Genomic DNA, 16,337 nt, shown 5'->3' with positions numbered 1-16,337 from the left:
GATGTGAAAAACAATTCAATTCTGGAGGCCAATTCCCTTGAAAAATGTCATCCAATCTTCGAAGGAAAAGTCCCATGAGAGGATGCACAAGGATTAGAGTGTTGAATGCACATTTGTAGTAGCATTTTGAAGTTGAACCGCACTGAAAAACATGATGAAATATCTCGGGGATGACATTATCCCCAGACTGATTTCAGGCAGCTTGTAACAGAATATCCTGGCGTGAAGGCAGTCAACATCGAATTAGGGACTGCATCCGGAGGTCAGGTACCCAGAGGCAACCCACCCAACCTGGGGCACCTCACCCACCCTGCACAGCGGCAATAGCAAACAGCTCACACCCCAGCATGGTTACCTTAAATCAGTGCCCTCTGGGTCTCGATCCTTCCACCAATGGGAGGGGTTTCGCCCTACCTATTCTGTTCAGATCCCTCATGATTTTGAATATCTTCTCCAAGGAGAAAAGTCCCAACTTAGCCGTCGGACGCTATGCACTTACCTCCTCACTAACCCTCACTGATGGAGCGCCCGGATCGGACTTTTATTGAGGCATGGACAGAGTGGATAGCCAAAAGCTTTTTCCCAGGGTGGAAGAGTCAATTACTCGGGGGCACAGGTTTAAGGTGCGAGGGGCAAGGTTTAAAGGAGATGTACGAGGCAGGTTTTTTTACACAGAGGGTGGTGGGTGCCTGGAACTCACTGCCGGGGGAGGTAGTGGAAGGGGATACAATAGTGACTTTTAAGGGGCGTCTTGACAAATACATGAATAGGATGGGAATAGAGGGATATGGTCCCCGGAAGGGTAGGGGGTTTTAGTCGAGTCGGGCAGCATGGTCGGTGCAGACTTGGAGGGCCGAACAGTTCCTGTGCTGTAATTTATTTTGTTCTTTGTTCTCCAAATCTATCCATGTAGCCGAAGCTCCTCAGTGCTGGAACCATTCTCATGAATCATTTTGCACTCTTTCTAATGCCTCCACATTTTTCCGAAAGAGTGGCGTCCAGAACTGAATGCAATGCTTCAGTTGAGGTTGAACCAGTGTTTCATACAGGTTTAATATAACCTCTTTGCTTATGTACTCTATGCCTAGGATACTGTATGTTTGGTTACCCACACTCTCAATAGGTCCTGCTACCTATAATGACTAATGCACCCCTTTAGAATTGTCCCCTCTTTTTTGTATTGTCTCTCCAGTTCTTCCGACCAAAATGAATCAGTTCATATTTCTCTGCATTGAATTTCATTGCGCCACCTGTCCACCATTCCATCAATTTGTCTATGTACTTTTGAAGTTCTACACTGTCCTATTTATTTATTAGTCACAAGTAAGGCTTACATTAACACTGCAATGAAGTTACTGTGAAATTCCCCTGGTCGCCACACTCCGGCACCTGTTCAGGTCAATGCACCTAACCAACAGGTTTTTCAGACTGTGGGAGGAAACTGGAGCATCCGGAGGAAACCCACGCAGACATAGGGAGAACATGCAAACTCCACACAGACAGTGATCCAAGCCGGGAATTGAACTCGGGTCCCTGGTGCTGTGAAGCAGCAGTGCTAACCACTGTGCTACCGTGCCACCCTCCTCCCAGTTCACAATGCTTCCAAGTTGCACATCATCTGAAAATTTTGAAATTATGCCAATACACCAAGATCCAGGACATTAACATATATCAGAAAGATAAACAGTGATCCGTGGGGAATATCACAACAAACCTTCCTCCGGACCAAAACACATCTATTCACCAACCACTGTTCGCTGACACTCTGCATTTTTAAAAATCCATGTTGTTATTGTCCCTTTTATTTCATGAGCTGTAACTTTGCTCACAAGTTTGTTGTGTGGCACTTTTATCAAATGGCTTTTGGAAGTCCACGTACACCACATCAACTGTATTATTTCACCAACCCTCTCTGTTATCTGTTCAATCTCCAGCAAGCTTGTTAAACATGATTTGCTCTTTACAAATCTGTGCTGGCTTTCCTTAAAACGCACATTTGTCTAAGCAACTATTAATTTTGTCCCAAAATATTGTTTCCAGAAACTTCTCCACCAAAATTAAATGAAACATTTATTGCAGATTGTCTCTGCTTATATAATGTTATACTTGGTACAAATGGGAAGAGCTAACAATTCTTACATAATTTTGGAGAGTATAATGCCCTGGCGGGACACCCTCCCAATGATTTTCACCAGTGGACAATCTGCCTGATGGGATATAGAGGATAAATGAATGAAGTCAATACAGGAAAAATTCTCCAGAATAACTGCACATACCTTAAGCTCATTAGAGGAAAGCTTTTCGATTCTTCGCTCCACATCTGGGGAATTTTGTTTCTTTGCAAATTGGACAAAGCAAAGTTTGCTGGTCTCCAGAAAAGCCATGATCATAAAATTGTCTGCAAGTAGAGCTAAACAAAAGCAAAAAGATTAAAACCAGGAAATTCATTTAGTTTCTATATTCTTCCACAGTCTGACTCATCTAAAATCTGGTTCTAAAGTTAATAACTTTACCAACCTTAGAAACACTGCTTTCAGCTTCCTGGCAATAACACCATAGCCCACCAATACATTATTGCTGGCAAAGTTTATGTCTTCTGGCAGTGATATATAAATATTGGGTGCAAAATCAGTTTTTGGCAGTGGTAAAAAATGGTGAATAGTGAATAGGCAGTTTGTGTTAGTGCCACTGGTGATGAGAAGCCAAGAGAAGCTGGTCTTCTCTACCACTTGGCAATTAATGCTAGGACAGCTGACATCTATTATCAGATTACCACCATTACAGTTTAGTGTACTGCCCAGTCAAATGTCAGGATCAGCAATCAAGCTGCAGCAAAGAACATTTATTACAGAGGTGGCCTAACTCAAACATTACCTCAATATCAACAGCCAGAAAAATATTATCCATAACTTAAATCTGCTTTGTTACCGTTTGCATAGTGACATATAACATTTATGTTCGAGAGGGGGAAAACTCACATTTTGCCTGAATTGTTATTATATTCACTCCCAGGAAAACTTTGTTCATTACAGTTTATCGATTATTGATTAAAAACGGTGCATGATTAACGTATGTGAGCCACATACCTGCGTCGTTACATCAAGGTATTTGCCAAAATAAAAAATTTTTACAAGGCCAACCTTCTGAAATACGCAAGAAAGAAAGAAAATTCTAAAGAAAGTGATGAAGGCCTTCAGTGATGTGGAGACTCGAGAAGCTGGGATTGTTCTCTTTAAAACAGAGAAAATTAAGGATAAATGCAATAGTTCAAAATTAATAATTCAAAATTATATGAGGTTTTGATAAAGCAAATAAGGAGAAACTGAACAGTGGCAGGAAGATCAGTAACTAGAAAACAGATTTAAAATAATTGGCAAAAGAGATTTGAAGAGTTTTTTTTATAAATACAGTTATTATTATTCGGAATATGCTATCAGAAAGGTCAGTGGAAGCAGATTCAAGAACAATTTTCAAACAGGAATTGGATAAATACTTGAAAAGGAAAATGTGCTGTTTTATAGGAAAAGAATGGGGAAAGGGGCTAATTTAATAGCTCTTTCAAATGGGCAGAATGGCCTTTTTGATTAAAATAAACTAAATTGCTTTGATATTTTAGAAAAATGTTTCCCCAAAAAGCAGTAGCTGTTAATTGGATTTTAAATAGTTCCTGACGTTGCATACAATATTTCAAAGACTAAGTGAAAAAGTAGTGGTATTGTGTTTACAGTATCCAATACTGGGTTTAAAGAGACTATTGTGTTCCAGAATCTGCCATAACTGACGTGACCGCGAGTCGTTTTGTTGAAGAAAGGTGAAACTTTTAGAAATTGATTTAATATGTGTTAAAAAATAAGATCTGGAAAGATTCTTATACAAAAGCATATTCATAATTTATAACTGAAAGGTTGTAACTATGACAATACAATGCAGTTACTTGTTGTTTTTACAAGTCTCGAGTGAGAGTAATTAGTAAATCCATTGCCACATCATTTTTCATCTGTCACTGTTAATTTAGATGTTTGATTTTCACGTGGATACAATTACCATCACTGATGGTGTCGGAGATGAGCCTCCCCACTAAGGTCCTGTCGATCATGGCTTTCTCCAGATGTGGCCCAGAAAGGCTTAATGACACTAGTACACCTGAACCAAAGAAAAGCTGAAATAGACAGGACATGATGTTACGTGTATTCTTTGAAAGCATCATGTTAGATAATACATTCTTTATAATCACCATTAAGCATTTTCAAGTTGGGTTTGCAGGTCTATCACAGTTGGCTTTACACTATGATATGAAACTGAGTGTTCAACATCTGGGATTCCTTTTTAAATTTTGGATAATGAGATAGACTAAAAGTAATGAAAATTTGTAGGCCTTCGCATAGTATAAAGATACAGCTGATGTTACTACTGGACAAGTTAGATCCCAAAGTGGAAACTGGCTTGATAGACCAACGTCTTTTTCTTAGAAACCATGGAGGGAAGCTTCTGAACAGATTCACAGGAGCCTGCTGATGAACGTTTAACAAAAGAATAAAACATGTACTAAACAAGAAAAGATTAACTATACCAGAGACAAAAAGGTTGTGATGATTTCAATATAAACACCAGTAAATGAGTCAAATTACACTACTCTTTCACCCCAACTAAACCTTCCCAGATACATACAAATTTGTAAAGATAACACAATATACAATATCTATGTTGTACATGTAAACTAATAGATGAACAATGGCTGGACACACCAGACTCCAATACAAAGTGACAAATGCCACCAAAGCAGGTTCTATGGATTTCTCATCAACCACTCCCCTCAGCCCTGACACTTGTCACACTATGAGCCAATCAATTTCACTGAAACTGTCTTTCTCACAAGGGCTTCCAATCTCTAGGTTTGAAGAATTTGCCTTGGAATTCTCTTCCAATCAATGCTTTCATTTGGATGTCTTCGACAAGAATCTACCTCCAGGGTTTCAATCTCTCCTTCCAATGTTCCTTTCCCCTGGATCTCACATGCATTCGAGCTTCACATTCCATGCACACTTTCATACATCTGTTCATTCCAAGCAGAACACCACTGTTCCAAAGGCCTGCAGTAAGCAGTTACCAATCTTTGGCTGCCTCCGCGAATCTTCTGGCTTCTCTCGAGCTCACTTTGCTCCCAGTCTGCTCCCTGCAGCTCTGTCTCTTTAATTGACAGTCTTTTCCATTGTGCCTTACTTTCAACTTCACTTAACAGCACCGGTTTCAGATTCCTGTCCTTTAACTGGACTGTCTTCTTGGGACCTCTTCCTTTCCAATTCCCTGTTTTGGGACCTTACTTTTTTTTTCTCCACTACCTTCTCTGATTTTACATCTGTAGTATGGTCCAAAAAGTTAATACTAATTGTGTATTTTTACTGTTCCGCTTCATAATCATGTATATTCAGAAAAGATTCTTGCTGGAGAATGACATATACCAAAGCAACATATTCTGCCAGAATTGGTAAAATATTTAAAAACTTTTTGGTGGACAGAATTAAATTAAGTGCACATTTTTCATAAGTTCACGTTTTGGGTGAACAAAATGTATACTTGGGTGCCTTTGTAAAATAAATGTGCTGTCCATTGCATATATAAATTAGTTCGATAGTTTAGTTGATATGATGTTTTAAAGACACCATTATATATGTTTCTCATCATTATATATATTGTATTATTTGTAACCGTAAAGCCAAAGCTGGAAAGGTTCAATTAAATTAAATTAACAACCCAAAATAATTGTTGAAGTATATACCTGACAAAAGTTCTTGCTCTTCCATTTGCTCAGCACACAACGACTGCACTGCAGTAACTCCTGAAGGACAAGAACACAGATGGCTATGTCAGATGCATATGTTGTCACCAATGGTTAAAGTGTTTCTGATTTCCAATCAGAAGAGATTAGCATACTTCGAAAACAAAGATGCAACTGTTTGAGAACATGCCACTGCACTAGAGGCTGGTTATGATCTTTGTACAGGCTGATCCTTTACAAAAATTAAAGTTGCTGAAAGATGAATAAAGAAGTATAATTGTTTACTGCCAACTTTGTAACTAGGAAGATACCTCAAACTCCTTGAGAGTGTCTCGAAGTTTATCTGGGCGTCTATTCTTGGGTGTCCACAAGTATTCTCGAGCTGACAAAGAAAATGAATCTTTTATTATAATGAGGATTCTATCATACCATTGACCTAATTCATTCCATTATTATAGCACAAATATTTAAGCTGAACTTGTCAGACACCAGTAAAAAGCCAAATGATCAAATAAAACCAGTAAATAACAAAATCAGTAACCAGAGGACAAATTGGCAAAAAAATCCAGGGAAATAAGTAGATTTTTCTTTAAACATGAGTTGCGATCTGGAATGAACTTGCTAAAAGGTTGGTTGGAAGCAGATTCAATAGCAATTTTCTAAATTGAATAAATACTTGAAGAGAAAAATATTACGAACTATGGAGAAAGCAGGGGACTGAAACTAAGTTGGCAGAGGAACAATGGGCTGAATGGCCTCCTTCTGCATTGTATGATTCTATGAATCAATGCTCAAACAATCTGGAAATTTATCATTTACCAGCATATTATACAGCTGAAAATGATTTTTAGTTGTAACGCGGTGTATAAGCAGGGCAGAATTCGGAGACCATACATTCCATTTTTATTGGAAATTCTAAAGCTTAAGAAATGTCTACTCATATCCAAAATTAATAAATAAATTTGGAGAATGTATGGCTTGGAAACATGGGCCTAAAAATTGGCTCACACCCATATCACACAATGCTCCCAGCTCAGTGCACACTGCCTGCACCGAAGCAACTAGTGGCAAGACCAAGCAAAATTAGATGGCCAGCCTCATCTGTTTCTTATCAGTGAGTTTCAGGCACCAGTTGGGGTTCCAGATGCACATTCTCACTACTCTTTTGGCAAAGAAGTTTCTCCTGAATTCCTTATTGGATTTATTAGCGGCTATCATCACTTATTAGTGAAGGTCATGTTTGGTGTAGTTACGTGTTAAATGTTGCTAATTGGAATGAAGGAAAGCACTCATGGGATGTTTCAAAACTATTAAATACCATTCAATCCTATTTATTATTGTTAGTCATTTATTTAAAAAGTGCTCGTTTCCATTCTTGAAAGAAATTATTAAGATAGGCGAATCTTCAACCTGTAGATTCTTTGCTTTTTACTTAATTCAGAAAAATATTCAGGCTGAAGGGCTCAATAAAAATATGACTTGCATATTTAATGTTACATCTGAAGGCATGTTTCCAAGGGGAACAGAAACACTAGACTGCTAGCATTCAACATACCACTTGTCCGCATTTTGCTTTTTTCCTCTGCTCTCTGTTGAAGAAAGGCTGTGATAATTATGTGGAGGAAATAGATTCATGCTTGCTAGAAACAATGGAAGAACATTTACTTCGATTATGAAGAGCTTAAATGACATTCAGTCATACCAACATATTACTCACCCTCTGTCATATGCTGCTTCTCCTCTAGGTAACAGCAGTCCAATGGTGGAACTAAAGGGATTTAAGATGAGAAAAATTAAAATACACAAATTATTTATAATGATGGTGCAGGTTAACACAAAAAACCTTTGCAACTAAAATGGTGGGCTGGTGTTATAATACTGTGAATCTCAAATGCAGAATAGGAGCAGAGTCTGTGTAGGGACATTACCACACTTGACAAAAAGGCACTGAAATTTAACTTTGAGAGTGTGCCCAGTAATGAGTTGATTACTCATTAAACGCAACATCTAATTCATTGTGCATCTTAGCACTTTTCAAAGTTGAATTTTATCCCCAAAAGATGCACGCACAGACCTCCACTTTAACCTGGTCTGGAACAAGAAACAATCTCAGATACAAGACAACAAACCAACAAACAGTCTCCCAAGATTAAGAAATGTTCTTCGTAATTCAGCCAGTAATGACAAAAGGCACTCCACTTTTCTGCATTCATATCAGTTGGATTCAGATGCCCTCTGCTGGATTTCTGGTGTTTAAATATGGAACATAGTATTTAACTGCATTAAGATGATGCACATTTTTAGCAAAGTAACACATCAATATGAATTTGTGCCTACCTGCTTCTTTCTTATCATAGTATTGGTAGGTGCCAACATCTGTATCTGTTGTATGATTTTGAACAAAAGAAGTAAAATTTAAAAAGCTGCCAAAACATTCTGAAATTAAACATTATTTTGAGATTAAAAGGTCAAGAATTTTAGCTGTTTCTGTTTGGATATAATAAAAGTAGTGCATTTCTTTTAAAAGTAGCTTCCAAAAACAGAGAACTTCTCAGGTAATGGTAACTTATTAATGTTAACTCTTTGAAAGACCTAAACAAACCAAAACCTGAGAACTTAACAATGGGAATTTTGCAATAATGCAAATATACCCTCAAGTCCCTCTACAAGCCTAACTTAAAACATTTAGGGGGCGATTCTCCCAAGATAATTCTAAGATTAAAAACTGGAGTATATCCCACTTTTTTTCAGCGGGAGTTTCAAAATGAATCCCCCACTCTGCGCACTGCTGAGTGCACTGGCATGAACCAGTTCAAAGGTCAGTGGGGCGGGGCCTATTAGTGCTGGAGAGGCCGGCAGCATAGCGCTGAGCGAGCCACTATGCATGCACTGATCTATCAGAGTGGAGATTGGTGCATGCGCAGTGGCCCCTGTCTGCCAGCCTCCCGATTGCTGGCCAGCCCCATGACCCACGCATTGCCGGCCGTGCAATCCCCCCACAGCTTAATTGCTGGCCCCCTGGACGTATCAGACCCAGCCCCGACGCCCCCCTTGCTGGCTGACCCTGATCGCTGGTCTCGCTGTCTGTCATTCAGCCTGAATGCAGAATGGCAGCAGGAACCCACCCCCACCAATCGCCCCTATCAGATGCCCTGCCCAATCAGCAGCAGCGCCAGGGGCCCAGACTGCCACTGCCAAGATGCCAATGCCCAGGGGGCACCCTCCCCACGCCCAAAGGGGAAAGACCTAGCCGTCCCGGAGATTTTAGTCCCGGGCCCGCTAATTACATTTAAAATATAGTTAAATCAGCATTTGCATATATTATGCAGCTCCGCGCTGATTTCTGGCACGGAGCTGACAGCACTGGAAAGCCGATGCTGGGAGATGTGTGGAGGCCGTAGCGCCCAGTGGGGAGCCCGCCAAATGGCCGCCGCTAGAGTCTCCCGGCCCGCTGCGCTACAAAAGCAGCGTAGTGGGATGGGAGAATCGTCCCCTGAATGTGTAGAGATTGGATTCATGAACACCCTGGAACATGATTTAGCTTGAACATCTAAACCACCATATATAATTTTTTTAAATAACTGGAATTTTACAAAGTTATACAACCCTTGGTAAATGGGACAGGTTCATAACTCAGCATTTTCTTTTATTAAACTTTTCATAATTTTTCTTTTCTGCCTTTTTTTCCTCCTCAAAGCCTGAAATAATTTCCCATCTGATCAAAGAACAAAGAAAATTACAGCACAGGAACAGGCCCTTCGGCCCTCCAAGCCTGTACCGACCATGCTGCTTGACTGAACTAAAATCCCCTACCTTCCAGGGACCATATCCCTATATTCCCATCCTATTCATGTATTTGTCAAGACGCCCCTTAAAACTCACTATCGTATCTGCTTCCACTACCTCCCCCGGCAGCGAGTTCCAGGCACCCACCACCCTCCGTGTAAAAAAACTTGCCTCGTACACCTCCTTTAAACCTTGTCCCTCGCACCTTAAACCTATGCCCCCTAGTAATTGACTCTTCCACCCTGGGAAAAAGCTTCTGACTATCCACTCTGTCCATGCTTCTCATAATCTTGTAGATTTCTATCAGGTCGCCCCTCAACCTCCGTCGTTCTAGTGAGAACAAACCAAGTTTCTCCAATCTCTCCTTATAGCTAATGCCTCCAAAACAGGCAACATCCTGGTAAATCTTTTCTGTACCCTCTCCAAAGCCTCCACATCCTTCTGGTAGTGTGGCGATCAGAATTGAACATTATATTTCAAATGCGGCCTAACTATTGCATGCTGATGTAATTCTAGATCAACAACCAAAGAACTACTTCATGCTATGAAATGACAACTTTCGCAAGTGAAGCTGTCTCAAAAGTAGCTTATGGTTGAGTTTTATTGACTAGGAGATCCTAGGTTTGATTGCTACTTGTGCCAAGTTAAGTGATCAGACCCAAGTGGCAGTATATTGCTATTGACATCAATACCCTTAGTGGAAAGGAAAATTTGCCCCTGTATCCACTCCGAATTACTCTTCAAGTGATTCCTATTGAAAAGTGCATGTGGACTGAGCTCAGCTTTGCACCTTCTCTGCTGAATGCCCAAAGACCAAGTACAGTTTTAAGTCCTCACTGATGGATAACCGTTTGGCCTCACGAAAATGGCCGTATGGTTTAGATACTGGACTAAATCCTACTGAGAGTCTGTGACTTGTGGGAGATCTCCAAAGCGGGAGCACATTGGCAAACTACATAATATTTGGTATATATATATGCTGAATATGGGTGCAGTTTCTAAATGGTGTCAACAACCCAGAAAAAAAACAATGATACTTTCTTTTAGATGCAGCAGTAAAGCTTTTCACTTAAACAGAATTGTCTAAACATCATTAAACAATTTGCAGGTCTTGACTCACATTACACCAAGAGTGAAGACAGCAATTCTGCTCACTAGTTGACTGGCCATAATGTATAATGTTCTAGCAGTTCATCAAACATAAGGCAACATTTAGATTCCTTAATGTGAAAGTGGTGAAAATAGAGGTTTAACTGCATTAAATGCAATTTACATCTCCATTTCTACAGTTGTAATCTGATTTTTAAATAGTCTAGTCTATCAAAAGATAAATTCAATTTAAATGAACACATAATAGGTAGCATAATTATATTAATAGCAATACAAAAAGAATCATGTAACACTCCAGAAAAACATATGCACGAAACTCTGATGTATTTTTAGATGCAAGAATGGAAGGAATAAAACCATTTAAAATCAGAAGTTCCTTAGCCTACGCAGAGTTCAATTACCCCGGACTTGTAAAGTATTCTTCATAGACCACAGGTGCAGCTCGGTCAGGCAGAAAGACATCTGATGGCAGATGGAACTCAGCTCTGTCAAAGTAAAAACAATCCAACATGTGAAAACTAATTAGCCTCCATTAGACACAAAATTAAACGTTCCTGCAAGTGGAATTGCAAAATGGTTCCTCATTAACCATATTTTAAGATGAAAATGTGTCAGTAACCTGGGGACTAGCACACATTAGCACATTAGCCTTTCTACCCATTAGCTGTAAAAAAAAAGCAGGAAAGAAACAGCAGTTTCTTTTCCCCTCACAGGGCTTGCTATTATGTAGCTGAGTCTACTGGGAAGCCCCAGAAGACAGCACTGTTTGCGAAACCCATTAACCATTGGCTCAAATTCCACACGCTATCTTTTGTAATATTTTGCATTTAGGAGAAACTGCAAGTTTGTCAATTTTACAGTTGAACTTCTTGTATAGTGCATTAGCTACCCATAAGAAAATATTCTTTAATCCTGATTCTGTCGTACAATGCTCTATTAGATACCATGAACAGGGTAGGTGGAAACTCTTATGAAACCTCAGCTATTAATCTGTAACTCAACTTTTGTGTATCACTGGTGGAAGTGTATTTGAAAGTGGTTCTACAACATGGTAGCAGATAGGTTTTATTTTCAATCCTCCAGCCAGTTAGTTGCATTGTTGTGAAGCAAAAACACCAACATGGACCAGTTGGGCTGAATGGCCTGTTTCTGCACTGTACATTCCCTGTAATTCTATATAATAAAAGTTAGCCAGTACAATGGGAAAACACTTCTTTTGCAAATTGTGCCATGAAACCTTTTATGCCTACTTGCTTAAAATCTTCAGGTTAATACATTTGCTCGAATTCCTTGGAGTGCTTTATTGTACGCATGAATCCATTTAAAATAAATGGGTTAACAATCATTTCAATATAACACACAACCTCCTAAAAGCATCACCTTCACAGAAATAGTTTGCATTTAATGGAACTAATCCAGAACTAGAGTTTGGTCACTTTTAAAAGGGATTACAGTTTTATAAACTTAAAAACACATTGATATTTATAAATCTTCATTGTAAGCTAGATAATATTGATTCAATCCTCAAATGTTCTAAGCTGTAAAATTCAACAAATGCATTTTACATTGTCATGTGTTCCAATCCATGAACCAATGAAAGCTACGGAAAATCTACATAAATCAAAAAGTGAAGCAAATATGTTTTCCAACTTTTGACTTGGGTCAAAAACTTTGAAAAGGAGTGTATAAAATCACCTGGATTAGCCACACAACTACGGACTAGAAAGCTGTTGTGCTATGGTCCTAATTTGACATCTTCTTCCAGGCAGAAGGACTTTGATGTCAAGTTTTTTTTATATCAGTAAACAAAGATCCCGGATGATAGCCTTTCAGAACACTTAAGAAGATCAGGTCAGTTATCCTCATATCCTCTTAAAATTAACTTTTCAGAACTCTTAATTCTTGCTTCAATCTTTTTTCCCTGATACTATCAATGACTTTCAAGTTTAATAATGACTGACAAGGATGATGTTATCAGGATTTGATTGCGATGACTTTTGCTGCATTCATGAAATGGGGAAGTAACTGAGAAGTGGAAACATAATAGTTTTGTTGCAGTGATCCACTCTTTTGAACACCTATTCAGTCCATTCTCCCCCTCCTTGCATAAAGAACGAGTGATGCTTCAGCCAGAACTGTAGAATATGCCATTATTGCCTGACTATGTTTGCGATCAGTTGACATGAAGAATGACTGATGTGTTGGTAGTCAGGTTCTACCTGTTATCCACACAATCCAGAGACAGACCCTTGGTTATCACACAGCCTGCACAATCATTGCTGACAGGTTTTGGAACCAACTAAGCATTTCCCCTGCCGAGGGAAAATATCCTAGAGTAGCAGCAGCACGACTATTCAAAATTATAACAAACTTCCTCTAGGAGGGAAAGGGGCATCATGCCATTTTTTTTTCCTCCAAAATCATTCCAGTATCCTTGCAAGAGGAAAGTTACAAACAAGTCAATTTGTCTGTCTCTGTATAAAATACTAGAACAATGTGCATCCGTGTGACATTTAACAAGAGGAAAGATCACATCACTCATCAATGTGGACATCAAAGTTCTCCACGCTCAGATCAATATTTCCATGCTTATGGTTATCTTACAAGAATTTTGTTTGAAAGTTATAAGTCTTGAAGATATTTTTTCTATTGTAACCTTTCTGCCTGAACAATGAATACAAATAAATCACCTTCTCAGTTTGGCACACTATAACTTATATTCTTGGAGTTATTACTTCATTGTAGCTTAAGATTTAGAACTAGTTAAAATATTAAAATGAGTACATTGCTGGATTAATGAGGGGATTCTTTACTTCCAGAACTTTTCTATTACATTCATTTATTTTCTCACAATCTAGGCAATATGTGTAAAAAGGTTAAGTCACCATAGTGCCAGATGAACATAGGCTGACTGGTGGTGATTCAACTTAAGGATCACCACACCTCAGGTGAGAGACAAGGATGAGAAGCTGGCGCCTCCATGAATAACCTCAGCCAGTACGGGAATTGAAACCACACTGGGTATCGCTGTGCATCAAGAACCATGAATTGGTGTCTAGCCAACTGAGCTAACCAACCTCCATGTTGTATATACAGACAATAGGAGAATAGAAATACCTAAAATGTATCACTTCAGCAGCACCAACGATAGCTGAACCATTTTTCTAACACCACCGAGAGTAATCAACTGTTAAACATACCCTAACGTTCATTAGATCAAGCGTGCCACTGGCTCACCAGATCATCCACCCTAAATCCACAATTTTGGCAACGTTTATTGATAATAATAGAAATAAATCAAGAAAATCTTCCAGACATACACTGTGCAATATCACAAATAAAAACTAATGACAATTATGGAATTTGGATTAAAACAGAAAATAAGCAGTTAGATGATAAGATTAGTAAAAGAACAGAAATGCATTCATTTGGTATGGAAGGAAGATGATGAAAATACCAAGAACAACAGGAATATATATGTGTATAATGAAAAGGAAAATGTATAAACTGGTATTTAAAAAAAATAAAAGAAAGGAATAATGCAAATTGCAGAAGAATTTGGCTGCATTACAGTAATTTAGACAAGATCACCCCAAGACACTTTTATGGAACTATTGTAAATGTTATCAGACTCCTGAAAATTTGGATTGGAGTCCTGAAGTCTGACAATTATCCATTCAGGGGAAATGCAATTAGTTTATTGTACACCTGAAACAACCTCTGTTCTCCTGAGAGAGAATGAATCCCCATCAGATTTTTTGACAAGCTGTCAACCACATGCAAGAAACCCCACACCCAACTTATTACTGCAGTATGCTTATTATCTTTCATGGCATTTCATTTTAAAGTCTTGTGCAAACTTGCTTACAGCTTATAATAAATTAAACCCTGCACACAAGTGTTCTTCCAATCCAGAATAAAAAAACAACAAAATTTCTGAACAGAAGTTTAAGCAAAAACCTCTATCCTACTCAGAGATTTCTTTCTAATTCTATCACATCTCAGAGACTAAAAACTGATCTCAATGGAATAGTAATATGGATATCACTTTTAGCAATGAAAAATCATTTGCTATGAAATGATATTTAAATATTATTGCAATGAAGAACATAAATATATACGAAGCTCAATGGAGTGGCTTGAAACTGACAAGCGGGGTCTAGAACTGTCCAAGGCTGGGCACTGAGCCCAGGAATGACCTCAGTCCAGTAAAGACCCCACTACAGCACCTCTACTTCCTGTTTGGCCAGAGTTAGACTCGTGCTCATTTTAAATGGATTCAAGGCAATTTGAGTGATAAGGTTTCACACATCAAGCCAATGTCTGGCAGCTGTCATCAAAGAGAATGAGATGTTGGGTTGAATAAAAAAAGGAGTAAGCAGATTAAAGGAAGCAATCCTATTATTATGAAAGCATTGACCAGGTCCTACCTAGAGCACTGTGTAGATTTGGAAATCAGACTACAGAAAGGAGGTGACGGAGTTGGGAGATTTGATTATTGTCCCATGTATTTGTATACAGTGAAAAGTATTGTTTCTTGCATGCTTACAGACAAAACATACTGTTCATAGAGTAGGTACAGTAAGAAGTCTCACAACACCAGGTTAAAGTCCAACAGTTTTATTTGATAGCACAAGCTTTCGGAGCGCTGCTCCTTCATCAGGTGAGTGAACAGTTGGGTTCACAAACAGGGCATATATAGACACAAACTAATGCTACGACAACGGATGAATGGACATCGCTCGACAATCACCAGGCAGGAGTGTTCCCTCTCTGTCGGTGAACACTTCAGCAGTCACGGGCATTCAGCCTCTGATCTTTGGGTAAGCATTCTCCAAGGCGGCCTTCACGACATACGACAATGCAGAATCGCTGAGCAGAAACTGATAGCCAAGTTCCGCACATGAGGGCAGCCTCAACCGGGATCTTGGGTTCATGTCACACTATCTGTAACCCCCACGACTTGCCTGGGCTTGCAAAATCTCACTAACTATCGTGGCTCGAGACAATTTACACCTCTTTAACCTGTGCTTAACCCTCTCTCCACTCACATTGTCTGTACCTGTAAAGACCTGATTACCTGTAAAGACTAGTATTTCAACCATTATCTTGTAAATTGAGTATGTGCCTATATATGCCCTGTTTGTGAACCCAACTCTTCACTCACCTGATGAAGGAGCAGTGCTCCGAAAGCTTGTGCTACCAAATAAACCATTTGGACTTTAACCTAGTGTTGTGAGATTTCTTACTGTGCCTACCCCAGTCCAACGCCGGCAACTCCACATCACGTTCATAGAGTACAGAGGGGAGAAGGAAAAGGATTTGATTCATTATGTCATGGATATTGGGATACAGTGAAAAGTATTGTTTCTTGCACGCTATACAGCCAAAAGCTGTTTTTGAGTCTGTTGGCACGTGTCTTCAGACTTTTGTATCTATTTCCCAATGGAAGAAGGTGGAAGAGAGAATGTCCGGGGTGCGTGGGGTCCTTTATTATGCTGGCTGCTTTTCTGAGGCAGCAGGAAGTGTAGACAGAGTCAATGGAGGGGAGGCTGGTTTGAGTGATGGACTGGGCTTCATTCACGATTCTTTGTAGTTTCTTGCGGTCTTGGACAGAGCAGGAGCAATACCAAGCTGTAATACAACCAGAAAGAATGCTATCTGT

General features: G+C 39.3%; 1 protein-coding gene across 10 annotated transcripts in view; it reads right to left on the bottom strand.

The window, feature by feature from the left end:
• The window catches only part of wdpcp (WD repeat containing planar cell polarity effector), a 142,667-nt gene that overhangs the window by 100,421 nt on the left and 25,909 nt on the right, over positions 1-16,337 (bottom strand). For 7 of the 10 annotated variants that reach the window (XM_078230436.1, XM_078230443.1, XM_078230442.1 and 4 more), the window contains 7 exons: positions 11,074-11,157; positions 8,114-8,158; positions 7,494-7,544; positions 6,088-6,158; positions 5,777-5,836; positions 4,045-4,159; positions 2,277-2,410 (listed from right to left, as the gene is read on the bottom strand). In XM_078230436.1, the coding sequence (XP_078086562.1) occupies positions 2,277-2,410; positions 4,045-4,159; positions 5,777-5,836; positions 6,088-6,158; positions 7,494-7,544; positions 8,114-8,158; positions 11,074-11,134 (537 nt within the window). In that variant the 5' untranslated portion in view covers positions 11,135-11,157. Of the gene's footprint in view, positions 1-2,276; positions 2,411-2,978; positions 3,064-3,086; positions 3,151-4,044; positions 4,160-5,776; positions 5,837-6,087; positions 6,159-7,331; positions 7,366-7,493; positions 7,545-8,113; positions 8,159-11,073; positions 11,158-16,337 lie in introns of those variants that run through there. The other 3 variants (XM_078230444.1, XM_078230446.1, XM_078230445.1) reach the window with 3 other exon arrangements.

Source organism: Mustelus asterias, chromosome 15, assembly GCF_964213995.1.
Source record: "Mustelus asterias chromosome 15, sMusAst1.hap1.1, whole genome shotgun sequence".
NCBI lineage: Eukaryota > Metazoa > Chordata > Chondrichthyes > Carcharhiniformes > Triakidae > Mustelus > Mustelus asterias.
This window is presented reverse-complemented; position numbering and strand designations above follow the sequence as displayed.